This window comes from Microcaecilia unicolor, chromosome 5 (assembly GCF_901765095.1).
Source record: "Microcaecilia unicolor chromosome 5, aMicUni1.1, whole genome shotgun sequence".
Classification (NCBI taxonomy): Eukaryota; Metazoa; Chordata; class Amphibia; order Gymnophiona; family Siphonopidae; genus Microcaecilia; species Microcaecilia unicolor.
In genome coordinates this window covers 185,655,020-185,676,616 of record NC_044035.1, presented here as the reverse complement: position 1 = coordinate 185,676,616, position 21,597 = coordinate 185,655,020, and the positions used below count along the sequence as shown (strand labels likewise).

Genomic DNA, 21,597 nt, shown 5'->3' with positions numbered 1-21,597 from the left:
AGGCTAAAGCGGCTAGGGCTCTTCAGCTTGGAGAAAAGGTGGCTGAGGGGAGATATGATAGAGGTCTATAAAATAATGAGTGGAGTTGAACGGGTAGATGTGAAGCGTCTGTTTACGCTTTTCAAAAATACTAGGACTAGGGGGCATGTGATGAAGCTACAATGTAGTAAATTTAAAACGAATTGGAGAATCCTTTTCTTCACTCAACGTGTAATTAAACTCTGGAGTCTTTCATGAGGTACCTGTTCCTTTTCTAAATCCCTTAGGCCTATCCATATCGGTGCATGGTCTGACACGTGGATATTCCCTATTTCTCAGTCTCTAACCTCCCCACATAAACTTCAACTACACCAGACTGCATCCAACCTAGTATATGTTTGTTGTGCATGAGAGAAAAAGGAGTAGGTTCTTGCCCTAGGTGTTGCAACCTCCATATGTCCACTAAATCCAGATCTTTAAACATATGCAAAAGCTTCCCCCTATTCGCCTGCCCACTCTCAGACCCCCCCCCCCCCCTTTGAATGGACCATATCTGTCATTGTTAAGTTGAAATTTCCCCCTCCCCCCATGATTACCCTCACTGTAACAAACCGTACTAGTTCTATCCGCAATGCATCAAAAAATGCACCTTGTCCCCCATTGGGAGCATATATATTGACAAAGGTAATTGGTCGATTATGTATCTTTCCCTTGACCGCTATACATCTCCCTTGACTCTCCATATAAATTTGTTCCTGCTCAAAATGAACCCCCCTCCCTAATATAAATTGCCAGTTCCCCCTTTTTTCCTCCCCTGGGGCTCGCCAATAAAAAATTTCCCCTAATCCCTTGTGTTGTAACAACCGCATATCCTTCTTCTGGACAAGTGTCTCCTGTAACATTACTACATCTCATTGCATTCTACGCAACTCTCTAAAAATTACACTTCGCTTCCCAGGATTGTTTAGACCATTAACATTCCAAGGCCCTACCCGTAACCCTCCCTGGCCTCCCCCCCCCCCCCTTCCCTTCCCCTTGTTCCCCAATAACTGACTATTCTCTCCTCCAGCCAGTTGATTCCCCAAGGAAGTGAGACCTCACCGGAAACCCGCTTTCCTTCATCTCATCCCGAGACTTGCCCCCCCCCCCCCCCCGTATATCCAATCCACATTCATTCCCCCTCTCACACATTTTCAACTATTATTATATGTATTAACCCTTTACTTTGCACGGAATATGGAAGCCAACTGACGCGTGACAAAGGGGCGGTAAATTTGAAATCTCGATGGTTACCTGCCACAGGCAGAAGAAGCGAAAGAATGTTGTTAGAGTGTACACTGGAGTCATCGTCGTCGTTGTCAACAGTGGCTGAACGAATAGAAGTTCTTTAAAAATTAGAAAACAAAGTCAAGCATCTACTGCTAAAGAATATGGTGTCAATCACAGTCAAATTTCACATATCTTGAAGCAGAAAGACCAGCTTCTGGAAGACTGGCAAACCAATACAAATCCACACAGGAAACAAAAACGGGCGGGAAAAGCTGAGAATGTAGAAGATGCTCTTCTTCGATGGTTTTCTCAAGCCAGGAGCAGACAGTTTCCTGTCAGTGGTCCACTGCTTATGGAGAAAGCTAATCAGCTAGCTGAAAGTCTTGGACTAACTGAATTTAAAGCCACTGTTGGATGGTTGGAAAGATGGAAGGAGAGGAACAACATAAAATTCAAGAAACAGCATGGTGAGAAACAAGACAATGACTTTGGTGCTGAAAATTGGGTTGTTTCAGTTCTTCCTACCATCTTGAACGAGTTTGCACCTTCTGACATTTTCAATGCTGACAAAAACGGTCTCTACTGGCGAGCGATTTCTGATGGAACACTTGCATTCAAACAAGCCGAAACTACAGGAAGTAAAACGTCGAAGGACTGACTGACGATCCTCCTTTGCTACAATATGGATGGGAGTGAGAAGTTGAAACCACTCATCATGGAAAGAGCAAACAGCCCCGTTGCTTCAAGAATGTTAAGCGACTTCCTGTGTCATATGAGGCTAACGCAAATTCATGGATGACTGGGGAAATCTGGAAGCAGTGGCTAAAGAGACACTAGAATGCGGGCACAAAAGCGACAGATTTGGTTGCTTTGTGATAATTGTTCTGCACACAGTGACGATGTCAGGCTGTCTAATGTCAAGGTGGTCTTCCTGCCACCAAATACTACCTCTCTGATCCACCTATGGATCAGGGCATAATAGCCAATTTCAAAAAACATTATTGGGCTCTTGTGCTACGTCGTCTGATGAGCGTTATGGATGACCAGACTGGCAAGGATAAACATGCTGTTGAACTGGCTCGTAATCTATCACTGTTGGATTCCCTACATATGCAGAAAGAAGCCTGGAATTATGTTACACAGGCAACCATTGTGAACTGCTACAAGCGAGCAACCTTTATTAGGGATGTGGAAAGGGATGAAACAGATGCAGCTGTTGCAAACGCGTCAGATGAAGAGTTTATTGACATCCCAGCCAGTGTTACTGAAGAGGAGTTTCATCATTACGTAGCTGTTGATTACGATCTACAAACAGCTGACGACAGCACAGATGTCCAGATATGCGCCTACACGCAGGCAACGGCTGATGATGAAACAGAAGATGAAATGAGCAGCGAGGCATATGCTGACGAAATTCAACAACCTCCTGTCACTTTTGCAAGAGAGCTGGAGAGTCTCAACACCGTGCGGGCCTATCTGGAGGCCACTGGATGTCAGTGCTACTGTTTGGCAGACGTAGTCTATGGAACTCACAGACACAAGAGTGTACAGAGGACTATGACTGATAACTTCAAGTAAGCCTAATGTCAGTTAACGAAGACTGTATACTGTATGGATAATAAACAGTACTGTACATATGTGTATCAGATGTCAAGCTTCTTTGGGTCACAACGGTTAAGTGCATGCTCCGGTTAACTGCATGTATTTCTTTAGTCCCAGACCCTTAAGCAGATTGCAATGTATACGTTATGTTGACAGTTGTCTTGAGGTATGTATTCACAATAGGGACAGGAGCGAGGGAGGTGCATAATGAGAAATGGCGGAAATACTCACTGATCATGGGTATGAAGAACACCTGTTAAGGAGGAGCTGTTCCACCTTCCAGCCCTCATCCATCCTTGTAACATTTCTCCTCTTCCCTGGCTTCTCATTAACAACAATGAACTGTGCCAGCAACAGTACATCCATGTTGGAGAAGTTCGGCTTCTGGCCGTGGAAACCTTGCTGCGCAGCCATCCCTTCTTCAACACAGCTGTACACACACAGACGTATGAACACACAAATAACATGCATTGTTGACAGTGCAATGCATGCATATCATGGACGTGCCATGTTATGTTGGCACAGATGACAGCTCCTCGAAATTACCAACAGCTCCAGACCACCTGTAAAATTAAAGGTGTGTGGTCCTTTGTGTGCATAGTGAGTTGAGATCAATTGAATGCAAACCAGCTAATTAGCATACATCCTGCATACATTAGCATACATTCCTGCAGTAAAGCAACGTCCACCCCGTTTCTGTGTAAATGTTGCAGTATCTTGGACCTCTTTCGTGGAGAATTAATCCCCCCTACAATCCATGTAACCACTTTAACCAGTTGTAAGAAATATCATTGTATATATAACCAATATCAAAATTCCAGAAGGGATGTCCCAAGTGAGCATCCCCTCCCAGACCACAGTCTCCCAGTCCCCAGGCAAACCCACAACTTCCAATCATACATTCCCTGTCATGCCGCCCGCTGTCCAGCTCTATTAAGCTCCCTGACCTAGCTCAAGAACACAAACCATCCACAACCCTTCCCCTACCCCTCCCCCTTTTCCCGCAATCCCAAGAGGCTTCGTTCTGCCCACGGGAACTGGCACTTATAACGTCTAACCCCCCAACAGCAGAACCGATAATGATTCATACAACCCCCCCGTTCCTGCCAACTTCCAAGAAGAAGGGAAAAATAACCAAACAAACAAAAAAAAACTTATCCATTATCCATGCATATAGGCCGGTGTATTCATTGTCATCTAATTTATTTTATCTATTTTATTACATTTGTACCCCTGTTTTCCCACTCATGGCAGGCTCAATGCGGCTTACATGGGGCAATGGAGGGTTAAGTGACTTGCCCAGAGTCACAAGGAGCTGCCTGTGCCTGAAGTGGGAATCGAACTCAGTTCCTCAGTTCCCCAGGACCAAAGTCCACCACCCTAACCACTAGGCTACTCCTCCAATTTGTTTCTTATCCACATACATAGACATAGTGTATTCAGTGCCCTCCATTATTAATAGCCACTAGGTCTGTTAGGGTTGTGCATGCATGGACCATCAAGATACCCTGCAAAGAAAACAAAAACACACTTTTCCAGTGCCCATACGTATAAACCTGTATGATCAATTTCACCTACTATGTTTCATATCCACATACATAGACTCCATTATTCCCAATAGGACCCACAAGTTACCCCTAAAAAAAAAAAAAAAGGAAACTACAGTTGAAAATTGGAAGTGCCCGTTAGCCTGTACTAATAACTTCCAATAAAGTCTAGGCCATCGTAGCACTCCAGCCTTCACTCCCAAATAATACACATATGCAAAACCATCCTTTTCCCCCTACTCTAAAGACTCCATGTTCAGTATAATTGTAGTCAGTAGGAGGGGGTCCAGGCAGAGGTCCCCAAAACCTCTCCAATGCACCTCCCCCCTCCCTATAAACTTTATGGAATCCACTCAACTCTGCGGCACCCCCAACAGCTAGGGGAAGCCAGAGCTAAGTCATTAAGGGTTCTGTAAACAAGTGCACCATTTGGACTCTGGAAACCAGGCATCCTGGCTATGTAATTAAATCTTTGAGCATTACAGTCCTCCAGCTAGTCTTATATCCAAAGAAATGAAAAATAGCTGTAGACAGAGGGGGAAAAAAACCATGGAAGTTCACTGCAAAAGCAAAGCGTGCAATCTCTCACTGGCATGGTGTTCTTCATGTGTCTTAGTCAAATCTACAACTCTCCAGAGTACAAGGCTAAAACCTCTCAATACAGCCAACAGGTGGATGTGATTCATGGCAGCCCATCATCCTGTAGCAATCTCCTTTCCCGTCCTGGATGTTCTCTCTCCCTCAATACGTGTTAGAAACACCTGAGCCTCCTCCACGACATCAAAGGCTCTACTATCTACATTGTGGGCCATCTTCGGGGTGGCAGGGTAAAGCAGGGCGAAACAAACTTTAAGCGAGTGTAATTTCGAGCATATGCGGGTAAATCTTTTCCTCTTCGCCGACACCCCTGCGGAATAATCCTGAAAACATTTCACCACATGATTTTCAAAGCTCAGAACTTTACCCCTCCTCAACTCCTGCAAAATTGCCTGCTTATGTACGTAGTTCAAAATCCGAAGCATAACCACCCTAGGTCTCGCCTACTCATCTCTCCTGGCCCCCAGCCGAAGAGCCCTTTCTATCCGCAGTGGCCCCGATGAGTTTGGGAAATGAAGTTCTTTAGAAAGCCAGCGTTCTAAACATCCAACAAGTTCATTATCTTTAATAGATTCTGGCAAGCCAACTAAGTGAAGATTATTCCAGCGGGACCTGTTTTCTAGGTCGTCCACCTTCGCCTCCAGGACGGTCAGCTGATTCCTCAGTACAGTCTGTGTCTCCTCTACCACAGTCACCCTGTCCTCCACTTCGCTCGTACGCATCAAACATGCTGCATAGTCATAAGTACATAAGTATACATAAGTAATGCCACACTGGGAAAAGACCAAGGGTCCATCGAGCCCAGCATCCTGTCCACGACAGCGGCCAATCCAGGCCAAGGGCACCTTGTAATTTTTCACCTTGCACTTGCTCACATTAAACGTCATCTGCCATTTAGCCGCCCAGTCTCCCAGTCTCGTAAGGTCCTCTTGTAATTTTTCACAATCCTGTCGCGATTTAACAACTTTGAATAACTTTGTGTCATCAGCAAATTTAATTACCTCGCTAGTTACTCCCATCTCTAAATCATTTATAAATATATTAAAAAGCAGCGATCCTAGCACAGACCCCTGAGGAACCCCACTAACTACCCTTCTCCATTGTGAATACTGACCATTTAACCCCACTCTCTGTTTCCTATCCTTCAACCAGTTTTTAATCCACAATAGGACATTTCCTCCTATCCCATGACCCTCCAATTTCCTCTGTAGCCTTTCATGAGGTACCTTGTCAAACCCTTTTGAAAATCCAGATACACAATATCAACCGGTTCCCCTTTGTCCACATGTTTGTTTACTCCTTCAAAGAATTGAAGTAAATTGGTCAGGCAAGATTTCCCCACACAAAAGCCGTGTTGACTCGGTCTCAGATCTTCTAGCTGGGTATGTAACCTCTCCAATTTCGTGTCTATAGGCGTCAGTCTACACTCTAGTAGGTCTTCCATTACCAAAGACATCTCCGCGGTGATTTCCACGATTCACGTAGAAGACACTGTGTGGCCCGCTGGGCTCGGGACTGCCATCTTGGCCTCTGCAGGCCTGCCGCGAGCTTTTTCTTTATCTTTATGCACACTTTGCGTCACCATTCCTCGACAGCTCTCACCTTGCTTATTCCCAGGGTATTTATCTATAACTTCCCTTTCCTCAGAGTCACTTTTGTGGGATTTAGAAAAGTATTTATTGTTGGAGGGTCCACAGGGAGCCAGAGCAGAGCTCTTCAGCGACATCCTCCGATCATGACATCACGTGCCTCCACAGAACATGCTTTTAAGGAATAGGTGGTTCTATGAAAACAGTATATCAATGATATTTTTATGATCTGGAAAGGTACTGAGGACCTACATAGTTTTTTTATGTGACTTACTACTTTAGACAACCTACACATTTAAGATGCAATTTGATAGTTTTTGGATATATGTATAAGTAATCTTACAAGGATAAGATTTCAATAGATGTTTTTAGAAAACCTACAGATGTCAACAAGTTCCTGGACTTATTCCCGCAATAACATAGAAATCTTCTGGTCCCCTTGGCTCTACCTGAAGTAGGTCCAGTTACACTACTGCACACTGCGCATACCCTGTGTGGCTCATGCTTGGTGTGTAAAATACTCACTTACTTTCCCTGTATTCACTCATCCCTTGTCTGGGAAAATCTGCAAGCATAATTTCTCCTGTGCATGTAACACCAATAATATTGTGTATGCTGTTCTTTGTCCTTGCAATTTGATATACATAGGGAAAACCAGAAGAATGGTGCCCACGAGAATAGTATAGCACAGAAGTTGTATCAATAGTCGAGTTAGTTCAGCGCCTCTTATTGATCACTGGGAACAAACATAATACACGATAGATGATCTCCACGTTTTTGTACTTTGAATTTTAAAAATTGGTTAGAGAGGAGGAAATACAGATATCACACTTCTCAGGTTGGAACAAACACTTATTTTGAATTAAACACTATACATCCTCTCGGTCTAAATCAGAAAATAGATATTATACACTTTTTATGATCATCTGTGCTTTTCTCTTTTGCTGTATTTCTGTGCACATTTGGTATGTATTTTAGTTTTTTTAAGTTTGAAATGTTATCTTATTTTAATATGCATTTATTTTATTTATGGTTTTATATGTTCTTGATATTTACATTAATCATCTGTTATGCATATCCATTTTTACATTACTTGTATTTTATAAGTTCTAAGGTACCTATTTTGGTAGGAGCAGGATATTGTCATGTCTCTCACCTGTGCGACGTTCCCCGCGGCTGGTCCGCTCCTCAGCTCCACTCCAGTAGCGGGAGACGACAACCTTGCGGGCTGGTCCTACGCTCCTGGTTTCTGCACCTCGTCCTGGTCTGTTTTTGCTGCCTTTGCAGCAACTGCGGGCTTCTAGCGTCTTCTGGAACGCCGGCCATTTTTGTAGCGCCGGCGTCTCGAGGGGGATTTTCTTCTTCCGGGCAAGGAGCCCAAGAACCCTGGCCCCGCCTTGCCCAGATTGGCCGGTTTCGACCCGACTCCACCTCCTATGCCAGCAGACCTATCTGGGCAGCCAGAGACTGGGACCTAGGGTATCTCTCGCCCCTGCATCCTGCCAGCTGATTCGTGGGTCCCCGGTGGGAGGACTATTTAGAAGCAGAAGGGTTCCTCTAGCGTTGCTTCGGCTTCTTCTTTTGCTGAGGAGCTGGTGCTTCGTCGTGTTCCTGCTACTTGGTTTCTGACCTGTGCCTTTGTACCTTTGCCTGGACCTGGATTTGCCTTTGCTTGCCGCCTGCCTTTGAACCTTTGCCTGGACCTGGACTTTGCCTTTGCTTTCCGCCTGCCTTTGGACCTTTGCCTGAACCTGGACTTTGCCTTTGTTCGCCGCCTGCCTTTGAACTTTTGCCTGAACCTGGACTTTGCCTTTGTTCGCCGTCTGCCTTTGAACTTTTGCCTGGACCTGGATTTGCCTTTGCTTGCCGCCTGCCTTTGAACCTTTGCCTGGACCTGGACTTTGCCTTTGCTTGCCGCCTGCCTTTGGACCTTTGCCTGAACCTGGAATTTGCCTTTGTTCGCCGCCTGCCTTTGAACTTTTGCCTGGACCTGGACTTTGCCTTTGCTTGCTGCCTGCCTTTGAACCTTTGCCTGGACTTGGACTTTGCCTCAGCTCACCGCCTGCCTGTGATTTCACTGGGTCCTGTCTTTGGCTGTCGTCCCTGTCGCCTGGACGAAGTTCCAGAGTTCGGTGCTCCATCTACCTCTGCAGGTAAGCCAGGATTGTTCGGCCGCTAAACTTGTGTTTGGCACAGGGACTCACTTTTCCTAGAGGAGCCGTGACAGATATGTAAGAATGGAACCTCTTCTATTTTGGCATGACCTTTGGGACTGCAGGTTAAGTAGTGCAGTGACTGAGCACTCGTGTATGGCGGATGATCAGCTTTGCTGATCTGTTTTATGTGGAAAATGGGTTGTGAGCTGGAGAGGACATGACTGTGCTGCAAGGGTGGAGAGTGTGTGTGTGTGTGTGTAGAAAAAATGTGGTTTGCTAGGATGATGTGAATGTTTTCCCTCCATAGTCAGGACAATTATGAGTGAAAAAATGGAGAATAAAGAATGTGTACATAGCAACAGCTGTTTGTTGACATTAGAACACATGCTGACATTGTATGTCAGCAATTCCTCATGTACTACTGCTTTCTAAGATATTTTCATGTTTTCTTGCTGTTATAAGTAGTGTCCATGTGTATTTGAATACTGTGGTTTTCCCTTTTGTATCCTGTGGCACCAGGATGAAACAGTGTGGTCCTCCGGTGCCAACGAAGATTAAAGCCATACATGTCCTCGGTGTCAGGTCTGATGCTGACCAGTCCTAGGGCCAGGTCTCAGCGCCAATGTCGAGAAAGGTGGAGACCTTCTCGATGCCAGTGCACTCCCAGTGGATGTTTAAGTCTTGGCAGCCATCGAGGTCAATGCTTCCAGTGCAGATGATGATGTACAGGCCTTCGAGGAGTCAAAATATTTCTCCTGTTGGACCTGCCACACCCTCTGTGTCCTTAACTGCATTTTTAAACGGAGAGAGCAAGTGTTAGGCTCATGGTCAGGACCAAGGCACCTGATGAAATCAAGAGTGCAGGTCCGTCACAGAAATCACCTGAGTACATTGGGTGAACCTCTTGAAGCCTCCAGGGGTATTCTAGGACATCGAGAAAAGAATCACAGCCAAATTAAACTCCTCAACTGTGAGCCAAAAAAGGGGCAGCGGTCAAGTTGAGGTCAGTGTTCCAGCCTAACCAGGCCTAGCAGCTCGTAAAAAATAAAGGAAACTAAGAGTTGAAAAAAACTAATGAAAATAAAGGGAAATACTAGCTGAGAAAAGGAAAACTACCCACACAGGAAGGCACTGCGAAAAAGAGAGATGCATGCACTGAGAGAACACAAAATGTGTCCTCCCTGCTCCACGGAAAAAAACAAGACTGAGAGACCCGTGCTCATGAAGCGGTTAAGAAGGCACCACCACGTGTGCATGGGACTCTACTAGAAAGTTCTTAGTCTCGCTAGTCAGCATCTGTACCAGGCTCCGTCAGATGACATCACCCAGCTGTGAGAATACGAAGGCTTGCTTGTCCTCTGAGAAATACTGGTATTGTGACAATTTTGTGCACATAACAACATTGCAATACATAAATAGATGTGCACACGTGGAACTTCAATTCATTTTTTTAATCATTCAATATTTATTGAATTGAAAGTGATAACATAGTTAACAAATAGTAATCCAAAATTGTACAGCTCACAACAATAGTTAGCAGAGAAGAAAAATGAACATTTTGAAAGTGAGAACTTAGTCTTCCATGTAAGGGCTGAACAAGAACTTATAATCAACCAACCAACTTATTCCCCCCCCCCCCCTTCAAAATGAAGTTGACTAATATCTAATCTTTAAGTGTCAAATTTTATATAAGTGGTAAATGATTTGAAACTTGAAAGATAATGAGAAGTAAAAGTTAACAAAATGTTACTTTAGCCCATTTCTGTGTCCATAGTTTCTTCTAACCCTTTATAGCAGTGGCAATTTTCTCATATTTTCTCATTTCTGCACATACCCTGTACCAAAGATCCACAGTTGGACCTGAGGTATCTTTCTAGGACTGAGCAAATGTCAACTTCGCTGCAAGCAGTAGTCCAAATCCAGACGTGATTCTACGAATTGGTGCCTATATTCCAGAACATTTCCTAACAAACGAGATTCAGGTCCGAAGTCCCAGGCATCAGCACCACAAAGTTTTAATTTAGACCAAACCTGTCTCAAAAATGTTTGACTAATGTGGCAATCCCACCACATATGTTCAAAAGTACCTTCTGGTCCACAACCCCTCCAACGTTTCCCATGGGATAGCTGCCCATTAGTAGCAACTTTTATCTTTGATGGATACCAGTACATTCTTAAGATTAACATGAGTTGAACCTGTTGATAATTAGAAATACCGGAGCATCGTCTGATATAGTTGCAAATGTCTTCCCACTCCTCTGCGGTTAATGTCCGCCCCAACCACCGTTCCCAACTTTGCTCGTGCATTTGAATAGTGTCGACAGCCCTGGCTCCCAATACCTTATATAACGTCATATAAGAGTCTCTTAGAAGATCCGTACTTGAATAACACATTTTCTAGGTCTGTGGGTTGACTGTGAAGATGAGGTCCCTCTATCAAATTATGAAGCAAATCTTGCATTTGAAAATATTGAAGAAAGGGAACCTTAAAATTCACAAGATGTTGGCGATGTAACAAAGTCAAAAATGTCCCTTGAGGAACCAGCTCCTTACAGAAGGTAATGCCCAGGGACTCCAATCTCCGCTATATGGGGCCCAAGTATCCAGTGTGAAAAAAGGAATAGTCCCTTAATACAATACAATGAGGCATATTTTCAAAGCACTTTGGGAGGCTAAGTTCCATAGGTTTCTATGGAACTTTGGGAGGCTAAGTGCTTTGAAAATGAGCCTCAATGTATCTTCCCTATCCCAATATAACATTTTGTACCTATCCCGTACCGGATTTGGCAAATGCCTTCACGGTACTATGTAAGCCACATTGAGCCTGCAAATATGTGGGAAAATGTGGGATACAAATGTAACAAATAATAATAATAGATTATTGGGATGAAAGAAAACACCCATCTCATTCTGGACCTGTACCCCCTTCCACTGGACCAATAAAGAATCTAAAAAGACATGGAGGGGGGCCTCTGGGCTGTATCTGCCCCTCCCACAATGTTTGTCGTCGGACATATTCATAGAAGGAGGCGCAAGGAGCCATATGAGCTTGTTCAAGCAACACCCACAATTTATCTGGGCCCAGATTATGGTGATATCTTAAAGCTGCCAGTACCGCTGTCTTGTAATACTGCCATAAGTTAGGGAATCCCATCCCCCTTCCACCCTGAGGCAGGCATTGTTTTACGCCGAAACACGGCCCGTGTCGAATCATTCACTAATAAAATACTCCTGTTGTCTCAGTCTTGAAGGCTCAATGTTGCTTTTTTTCTGTTTGTGTGCTATCTGGGAGTTAAAATTTCCAATATATCCAAGACTTGTTTAGCCTTAACTATCCCCCACTGGAGCAAAAGGTGAAAGCTTTACTAGTCTTGGAAATTTTAACTCCCAGATAGCGAAAGCTTTTAGTGTTCAGTCGAAATGGAAGGTTCTGAAGCCCCTCCTGTCTAGTAGTATTAAATATCATAGGTTCTGTTTTATCTTTATTAAGTTTATGCCCAGAATATTGAGAATATGTATCTAATTCCTCTAATAATGGTGCTAGAGATTGTACTGGATCCCAGACAAAAAGGTGTGTATCATCAGCATATATTAAGATTTTATGATCCTTCCGTCCTGCAGTGATTGGCAATATTGATTGGTTACGCCGAATTCCCTGCACCAAGGGTTCTATAAGGGGACATGGGACATCCCTGCCGCAACACCCCCCCCCCCCCCCCCCGTCCTAGCATGAATGGTTCTGAGTCTTCTCCATTTACTGCAATTTGACTCATAGGGGCAACATATAATGACTTAACCCACTGCCCGTACTGTCCCCCTAATCCCATCTGTTGCATAACTGGGAAAAGAAAACCCCATTCCACACGGTCAAATGCTTTTTCAGCATCATGGCTTTCATTTTATCCCGTTGTATCATTGAGATCAGATTGACTGCTCTGCTAACACTGTCTCCAAATACCCTGCCTTTTATAAATCCTGTTCGATCCCCATGTATCAGCCCCGGAAGCAGAATATCCAATCTAGAGGCCAAAATCTTTGCAAAAATCTTCATGTCTGTGTTAAGAAGTGCAATAGGGCGGTAGCTAGCACATAATGTTGGATCTTTAACAGGTTTTGGAAGCACAACTACTCAAGCTCGATACATACTGGAAGGTAGGGCAACCCCTTCTCTTATACCATTAAATAAACGAGTCAGAAAAGGGGCGATCACAGGAGTCATCACTTTATAATACTCTGCGGGGAATCCACCCCCCCGTTACTTTGCCTTTCTTTAAGTTTTTAATAGCTCTTTCCACTTCCTCCTGCTGGATATCACTATTGAGCCAAAGTTGGTCTGAAGCTGATAAGGTGGGAAGGGACAACTTGTTAAGACAGGCTTCAATAGCTCCCTCTGGCGCTTGACCTTCTGATGTATAAAGGGATTTATAAAACTTTTGGAATTCAGCTGCTGTGGCTTGATTAGATGTTACATTTATACCCTCGGGGGTTCTCAATGAACGCACCCATCTCAAATCTGTTTCTTTAGTTGCCACACAAGCAGTTTCCCTGCCTTGTTTCCATGCTCTAGAAAGGTATATTTAGAACGTGCTATAAGAAACTCCATATGTTGTATCTCTATTAATGTGCACTTCCTGTTTGCACATTTGAGGCCTGTAATGAGGCAGTATAAGACTGCAATTGTTGTTTCTGACGTTCATGCTCTTCTTTGAGCTGTGCTCCTTTTTGGATAAGCAGGCCTCTCAAGTACACTTTCCCCACTTCCCAAACAGTACCAGAGACCTCCTCGGTATCATTACATTTTTCATAAGATCTCCATTCTTTGTGGAGCCACTCCATATTTTCCGGCTGCATTAACAGCTGGACATTGGCCCTCCAATTTCTTTTAACACATTCCTTTCCTGTTTGGATCCATACTCCCACTACCAATGCGTGATCAGATTGTAAGATAGGAAGAATCTGCAGCTGTGACCAAGATCCCACCTGAGTAGTGAGTCCCAGTGGGGCTTACTAGAAAATCCAACAGAGAGTATGAGTTGTGCTTAGCAGAGTAATATGTATATTCTCTGGGATGTACTATTATGCTCTCTCCAGAGATCAACCAATTGCCACCTCCATAGAAGGGCAAGCAAATTCTTACTATCTTTAGACTGTGCCCTGGCTGGTCCCGTGGAAGAATCCAGAGACCTCAGAGCACAGTTAAAGTCACCGCCAATCAGCTGCTTCAGGAGGCATTATGTGTTTAAAGGCTTTCTCAAAGAAACATTTCTTTGCTTCAACTGGGGCATACAAATTTAAAATGGTAACCAACTGATCATCTGTTCTCCCCTGTACCTAAAGTATGCGACCCTGAGTCATTACCTGATTTCAACATTATAAAAGGAAGTGTTTAATTAGTACAACTATTCCTCTTTTTTTCTGGATCCCCATAAGTAGAAATAGACTTCACCCACCCCCTTCTTTTCAGTCTGAGAGTTTCATCTGAGGTGAGTTTAGTCTCCCGCAACAGTGCAATTTCTAAATGCTCCATGCTTAATGCAGATAGCATACGCTTACGCTTGATTGGACTATCAAGGCCCCCGACATTCCAGGAGTCAAATTTTATTGTTTGTACAGGCATGTATGCAACTTAAACCTTATTATCTTACTTCTCCTCCAGTGGCATAGAACACAGAATATTATGGTCATACAAAACTTTCCACAGAGCCCAACCCCACCCTCTTCCACTTTCCATCTGCAGATTTATCCCTCTTCCCCTCTCATCCTAGACATCTCCCCTTGAAAGACCTCCCCCCCCCGACACACACACACACACACTTAATCCTGTTTCGAAACAATCCCCCTTTTATGTGACAGGTTAGACCAATTAACCTATCTGTCCCATCCCTCCTCCATATAAAAAGTTCCTAGTTGAATATACTCTAGCACAGTGGTTTACATATTTTTACATTTAGCTATAATAAATTTTCTAAAAGGTAGTATATTAAAGAAAGCAGAAAAAGACAAACAGCCAGAGCCAATCCAATCTCCGACAGCTCAGGATTGCAATCGGGGCTACCTGAGATAACACAGGGTTTGTAGTGATCACTCCATATTAGTAAGGCCTTAAGGTTTTCAAAGGGTTTACCAACTGTGAACAGCGGCGGTCTCCAGTTGCATCGGAGGAAGATCACTCGGCCCTCTGTTTATATCCTCCACTGTATTACTATTATCTCCTTCGGGTTCGTTGGAAGAGCTGTCTTTCCCCAAAGAGGAAGAGTCTCGTTCTGTATTCTCCAATTTCTTTTTCTGCATTTTCACCCACCGCGGGGCCTGTGAATCATGAGTAAGAGTTAACGTGCTATATCTGTTCCGCTGGAACCTACTTTTTTGCCCCAGGGCCTCATCCCGTTGCATTGTGGGGTCATGGAAAGTATGTTTCAGTGAGACGCTTTTTCTGGATGTCTGAGTTTTCTCCTTGGGGTTGGACTGTAAGGCCCAAACTTCCTTTGGGGAGGTTAAAAAGCATCTCTTACCATTTATAACCACCATCAGGCAAGCTGGGCACTGTAAACCCACCTGGTAGCCCTTCTCCAGGAAGTCTTTTTTGAAATTCCAAAGTTCTCTTTCCTTTTCTAAGTGTTTGTAAACTCAGATCTGGGAACACCCGAATCTCCATATTGTCATATAAAGATTTTTTTGTCTTGTCGGGCATCGCGAAGATGTGGTCAACATCCATGAAACGGAGCAATTTGACTGCTACTGCCCTTGGCAGCAGATTTAGTCCAGCTTAGGCCACAGCTCTCTTTGAGATCTTCCTATTTCATACGGCGGAGAGGAAGGAGGATCCAGAAAACAAGTAAGCAACAATTTATGCACATATTCCAACACTTTCTGCCCTTCCAGTCTCTACTTTACGCCTATTATTCGTACATTAGACCTCTTGCTGCAGTTTTCCAGGTCTTCCACACTCCTGTAAGTATTCCGCTTTTTCCAATAAGCGCTTATGCTCACTGCGATCTCCTGCTGCTTCTTATAAGTACATAAGTATTGCCATACTGGGAAAGACCAAAGGTCCATCGAGCCCAGCATCCTGTTTCCAACAGTGGCCAATCCAGGTCACAAATACCCGGCAAGATCCCAAAAATGTACAAAACATTTTATACTGCTTATCCCAGAAATAGTGGATTTTCCCGTCCATTTAATAACGGTCTATGGACTTTTCCTTTAGGAAGCAGTCCAAACCTTTTTAAACTCCGCTAAGCTAACCGCCTTTACCACATTCTCTGGCAACGAATTCCAGAGTTTAATTACATGTTGAGTGAAGAAAAATTTTCTCTGATTCATTTTAAATTTACTACATTGTAGCTTCATCGCATGCCCCCTAGTCCTAGTATTTTTGGAAAGCGTGAACAGACGCTTCACATCTACCTGTTCAACTCCATTCATTACTTTATAGACCTCTATCATATCTCCCCTCAGCCGCCTTTTCTCCAAGCTGAAGAGCCATAGCCGCTTTAGCCTTTCCTCATACCTCCCACACCAGATCATGAGCTCCACTAAGGACTAGGTCTAGAATTTTTCCTTCTCTTGTCGGTTCCTGTACCAGCTGCTCCATAAAGCTGTCCTTGATTTCATCAAGGAATTTTACCTCCCTAGCGTGTCTCGATGTTACATTTACCCAGTCAATATCGGGGTAATTAAAATCACCCATTATTATTGTGTTGCCCAGTTTGTTTGTGTCCCTAATTTCCTTTAACATTTCTGCATTTCTTCTTCCAACTCTAACAGGTATGCCTCTGTCACCTCCACACAACTACTGTCTCTTGTAATTTCCCCTCAAGAAGGGTCTAAGCTAAGTCTGCTATTTCAGTCCTTGAAGCATGAATTTCTTGCAGGATATTACTCAACATGTTCAAAAGTTCTATACTTTGTTTTCCTGTCTCCGTTGTGTCGCAGACTGTTTCTCCCCAGGGCTTCCAGACACCATCTTGGCTGATGGGGTTTAGTATATATATCTTTGATAATAGTTCACGTTTTAGGCTTGAGTTGCTATGACATCATTCAGCCCTGCAGCGTATTACCCCGTGCCTGGCAATGCAATGATCACTATCATTAGTAGATGAATCTAGGAGGAATAAAGGGATGGGGTCAACGGAGCTCCCTTAAGCACATCTGCTCACCATGCGTGCCAACCAGAAGCCCCCGGAACTTCAATTTATGTTCAAAATATAGCTGTCACTAGTGCAGACCCATATGAACGTGTACCCAATGTGTTCTCTCACATCAGTGTGTTTTTTGTGCTGGGTCAGTTTGCATATATTTAGGTACTGCATTGGGGAGGAATATTTTGGTGTTACTCTTCCATTAGGAAGTCATGCAGTAAATGTTAGCGCACGACTCCAATGCAAGGTTTCTGCATTGGTCCCCGGCGTGAGTCAGTTCATCTTATCTCTCTCAGTTCTAATCCTGGCTTTGTCACTGACTTACTGCAAGTCATTTCAGACAAATCAGTTTATACAAAAAAATTAAATTGCTCCTTCTCCGTTTTGCCTTCAGAAGCTTTTATGCAGTCCACATACCAAGAATATGTCACTATATCATGCAGCCTAGAGGTTTTTGCACTGAAATTGTGGTTGTAGGAAAAACAAGATGTAATTGTTATTATTCATTTCTAGGTGCTTACCTGAGGCAGGTCGCTTGTAATAGTCTGGAAAGAGTGTGGGATCGGGAGGGATGGGGCCCGATATCTTGGAAGGCCCTGAAGACATCTCTTCTCTTTTCTTCCTACTGAAATAATCAAATTGTGCTGGAAGATATTTAAAAGAAAAAAAAAGGGTGGGAGAGAAAACACTAAAAATCAATTTTCATTGTGCTTACAGCAGTTATTTTCTCAACATTCCACTTCATGACTCTCAGTTTTCAGTCTGTCATTAATGCTGTGGCAACCCAATACATTCAGAACCGTGATATATCATTTTGCAGTAAGCCCACAAAATAGCAAAGTGCACAAAAATGATGCCCAATGCTATACAGTAGTGACCCTGAAGAGAGGAGGTCTATACTTTAGGGTAATACCTTAGTGGCCATCTAAAACACAGCACAACTCTGAACTATAACCCGATGTCAATCACAAGATCAGAAAAAGATATGTAAGAGAGGAGCCTACAGAAAGTATTGTAGATTGTATAATGACTCCTTGGGTTGCTGGATAAAAAGACATTCAAGGGAATTCTGTAAACTGGTGCCCCAGTCTAGGTGCCTCAATGCTGTGCTCTTAGTGCCAATTCTATAATGACATCTTAGCCTCACGACTCCATTATAGAATACTAGCATAGGAAGGAAGTGACATCACAATTCTGAATGGCAGCCTGATCCGAGCTCCTGCTTCCCCACTAACTTACCTTGCTTAATCCCTTGCCTTTCACCTTTGCATTAGCCTTATCTGTCCTTCTGAAGTGTTAGAGAGGTAATATTATGGCTTCCCAAACTAAGGGCCCCTTTTACAAAGACACTCCAGTGTTTTTAGTGTGCTCTAAAAATAAACATACGCTAAATGCTAGAGATGCCCATATATTCCTATGGACGTCCCTAGCGTTTAGCACATGCTAATCATTAGTGTGCACTAAAAATATTACCGCACCTTTGTAAAAGACCCCCTAAGCCTGCTACTAAGGAGGGAGCGGTAAGCTCCCCCATAAGTCGGGACCCAAACGTTCCTTGTGCCTTGCGTCCCCAAGCCCTGATTCCCTTTCTGAGTCAGAGTCCTTGCAGTCGGCAGCTGACCATCAGGAGGCTGCCTCCTCTTGCAGCGTATCTCGAGGTTTTAAGTGCTATTTCATGGAAATGTGGCAAGAGTTGAAATGTATACAGAATGAGATTTTGGAGAAAACTGAGACTGTGCATGGACCTTAGAGATTTGAGTGCGAGAGTGGAAGACCCACACTGATGAGCATACTGAGGCTCTAGAAACACTGTGAACTCAAATGGAATCTCTTTATATGCATATCACCCCTCTCCTCAAGTCACTTCACTGGCTTCCGATCAGGTACCGCATACAGTTCAAGCTTCTCCTACTAACATACAAATGCACTCGATCCGCAGCCCCTCCTTACCTCTCTACCCTCATCTCCCCTTACGTTCCTACCCGTAACCTCCGCTCTCTAGACAAATCCCTCCTTTCAGTACCCTTCTCCACCACCGCCAACTCCAGGCTCCGCCCTTTCTGCCTCACCTCACCTCAAGCATGGAACAAACTCCCTGAGCACATACGCCAAGCCCCCTCCCTGCCCATCTTCAAATCACTGCTCAAAGCCCACCTCTTCAATGTCGCCTTTGGCACCTAACCACCACACCTATACTCAGAAATCTAGACTACACCAACTTGACATTTTGTCCTTTAGATTGTAAGCTCACCTGAGCAGGGACCGTCCTTCTTTGTTAAATTGTACAGCGCTGTGTAACCCTAGTAGCGCTCTAGAAATGTTAAGTAGTAGTAGTAGTAGTATGAAGATATGTCGCTTTACTTGATGATCTGGCGAAGAGGGGTCAACAGAAAAATCTGAGATTCTGCAAAGTGCCTGAGTTGACAGGCGTGAAGAATGTTCCTACCATTGTGCAGCTGCTTTGCACTCAGCTTCTTGGCAGAGAAAGGGATACAGCTGGATGAGCACAAGTGCACACTTCATGTACTGGGCTAGTCCCCCTCCTTGAAATTGCCCTAGGAACACTGTGGTGCGGTTTGCCCAGTATGCTGTGAAGAACTGTATCTATTAGCAAGTTCATCAAAAGAATACTTTACATTATCAGGATGCTCTGGCCAAGTGTTCCAGGATCTTTCTGCACTTACTCTGCTTAAGCAGGATTTTAAACCGATGTCAAGACTCTAAAAAAAGGATAATATTTCATATTGTTGGAGCTTCCCCTTTGCCTTGTCATTTGTGTTTGCAGGCAAGACTCACCGTGTGAAAACCACCTCTGAGGCTTGGAGGATCCTGCAGGGATTGGAGGGAGTTCCTTCCTCATCTACATCATTTTCATCGGTGGTGGCTCCAGCTACTTGATGTAAACTTCAACAGTAGTAGAGAGTACCAGATAAAACGCAGAAGATGTGGCGGTCCTCTTCTCTGTAATGTCACTACATCTGTTCATTGTTAAATTTGGAGCTGCTGCTTCTCTTCTTTGAAGTGACATCCTTCTTTGTTGGGGTGTACTTTTACTGTTTGCAAAAGAGGGCTTGAAATCTAGCTTCAAGGATGCTCTCTATTGTATTTAGTTATACACTGTTGTTAAGAAGCATGTGTGGCTGTGTGAATTGCTGTGTTATTTGAACTCTATGTTTTGTGCAAATGGTTTATTTTGCTTTGTTTTTCATATTGCATTGTGGGTGGAGAGGGCGGGGTTGGTTGGACTGGGGTTGTGGGTCAGGACCTCCATTTCCTTGCAATGTAGGCTTCAACTTGCAATTGTAGGTGTATTAATAGGGGTAATTCTCAACAATTTGATTGAGCAGGGGGACTCAACAGGATTGTCCGTTGGCTCCCCTGGTGGTGGAACCATTGGCAAGTGTTGTTCACACCAGTCTGGATGTTTGTGGACTTCGTGTGGTGACATTGAAAATACGCTTTTTGCAGACAATATGTTTTGATCACATACTAATCCCCTTGTCTCATTTCCAAACCTAGTAAGTCCCTTGCCAAAAGGTACTCAGCAATCCCAGGATTTAAAGTTAACATAAGTCAGAAGCTTTTATTGTTAATTTGGATAGTGCTCTTCAACAGGCTCTTAAGCAATCTTTTAGTTTTAAATAGGCAATCAATAAAATTAAATATTTGGGTGTTTATATAATCACTGACTATTCTGATTTGTTTCAGGTAAATTACCCTGCATTACTGTATGAATTAAAGCTTGACCTTGATCACTTCAAATAGCCACAGTAACAGTGACGTAACTATGGGGAGCCTCGGGGGCCCAGGCCCCACCTAAGCTGGTGGCCAAAGAGTTGCCAGCATAAATACCCCACATAAGAGGCCAGCCCCGAAGTCCAATCCCAAGCAATGCAACTACTTCCCCTCTTCCCCTGTCACCTTACTCTATACAGTGTCCGGGGCTGCTGGTATTTCTTTCTTTCCCTTCATTCCCCCAGTCTGTTCTAACTGTAACATGCCCCACTCATGCGAATCAGAAAGTGGTATCAGAGGAGGCAGGGCGCGTCACAGGAAAGGCCCTAAAGCAGCCCAATTTGATCACTGCAGTGTTGCTACCGGCAGTATGTTAGAACGGGGGAGGGGGGCAGCGGATGAAGGGGGCATGTTCTGGATCGGGAGGGGGTTTTGAGATGTGCTGCTTGACAGGGAAGAAGGGAGGAAGGAACAGGCATGAAGGGGTGCTGCTTGACAGAGGGAGGGGAGAAAGGAACGGGTAAGGAAGGGGTGCCACCGGACCCAGGAGGAGGGGGAGGAGGAAGGGACAGGGAGAGTTGCTGCTGTATCCTGAGGAAGGGACAAACATGGAGAGGTACTGCTGCATTGGGGAGGGGGAGGAGGAATGGAAGAACAGGAAGAGGTGCTGCTGGACTCAAAGTGGGGAGAGGACAAAAAACACTTAAACACACTATATCACAGAACGGCAACTTTTATACACAGAAACGGAAATGCACAGAGCTCACAGGCATACTTTATAAATAAAGTACATATTTAACTAAAAATGATAAAACAAACTGCTAGAGTGGCTATACTCAAAATCAGTACTTAAAATCACCAACTCTGGTTAAATGAAGTTTATATAATTTGAGAAATGTATTGCTCTTAATTCTGACAGCCTACAGTCCTTGCATTCAATATCAATGTGCCTTTTTATGCTGGATTGTGCATCATCAAGCTG

At 44.0% G+C, this 21,597-nt stretch overlaps 1 protein-coding gene across 2 annotated transcripts in view; it reads right to left on the bottom strand.

Moving 5' to 3' along the window:
- The window catches only part of ENKD1 (enkurin domain containing 1), a 215,014-nt gene that overhangs the window by 133,743 nt on the left and 59,674 nt on the right, over positions 1-21,597 (bottom strand). For both annotated transcript variants that reach the window (XM_030203660.1, XM_030203659.1), the window contains exon 2: positions 17,402-17,524. In XM_030203660.1, coding sequence (XP_030059520.1) covers positions 17,402-17,486 — 85 coding nt within the window. In that variant the 5' untranslated portion in view covers positions 17,487-17,524. The remainder of the gene's footprint in view (positions 1-17,401; positions 17,525-21,597) is intronic.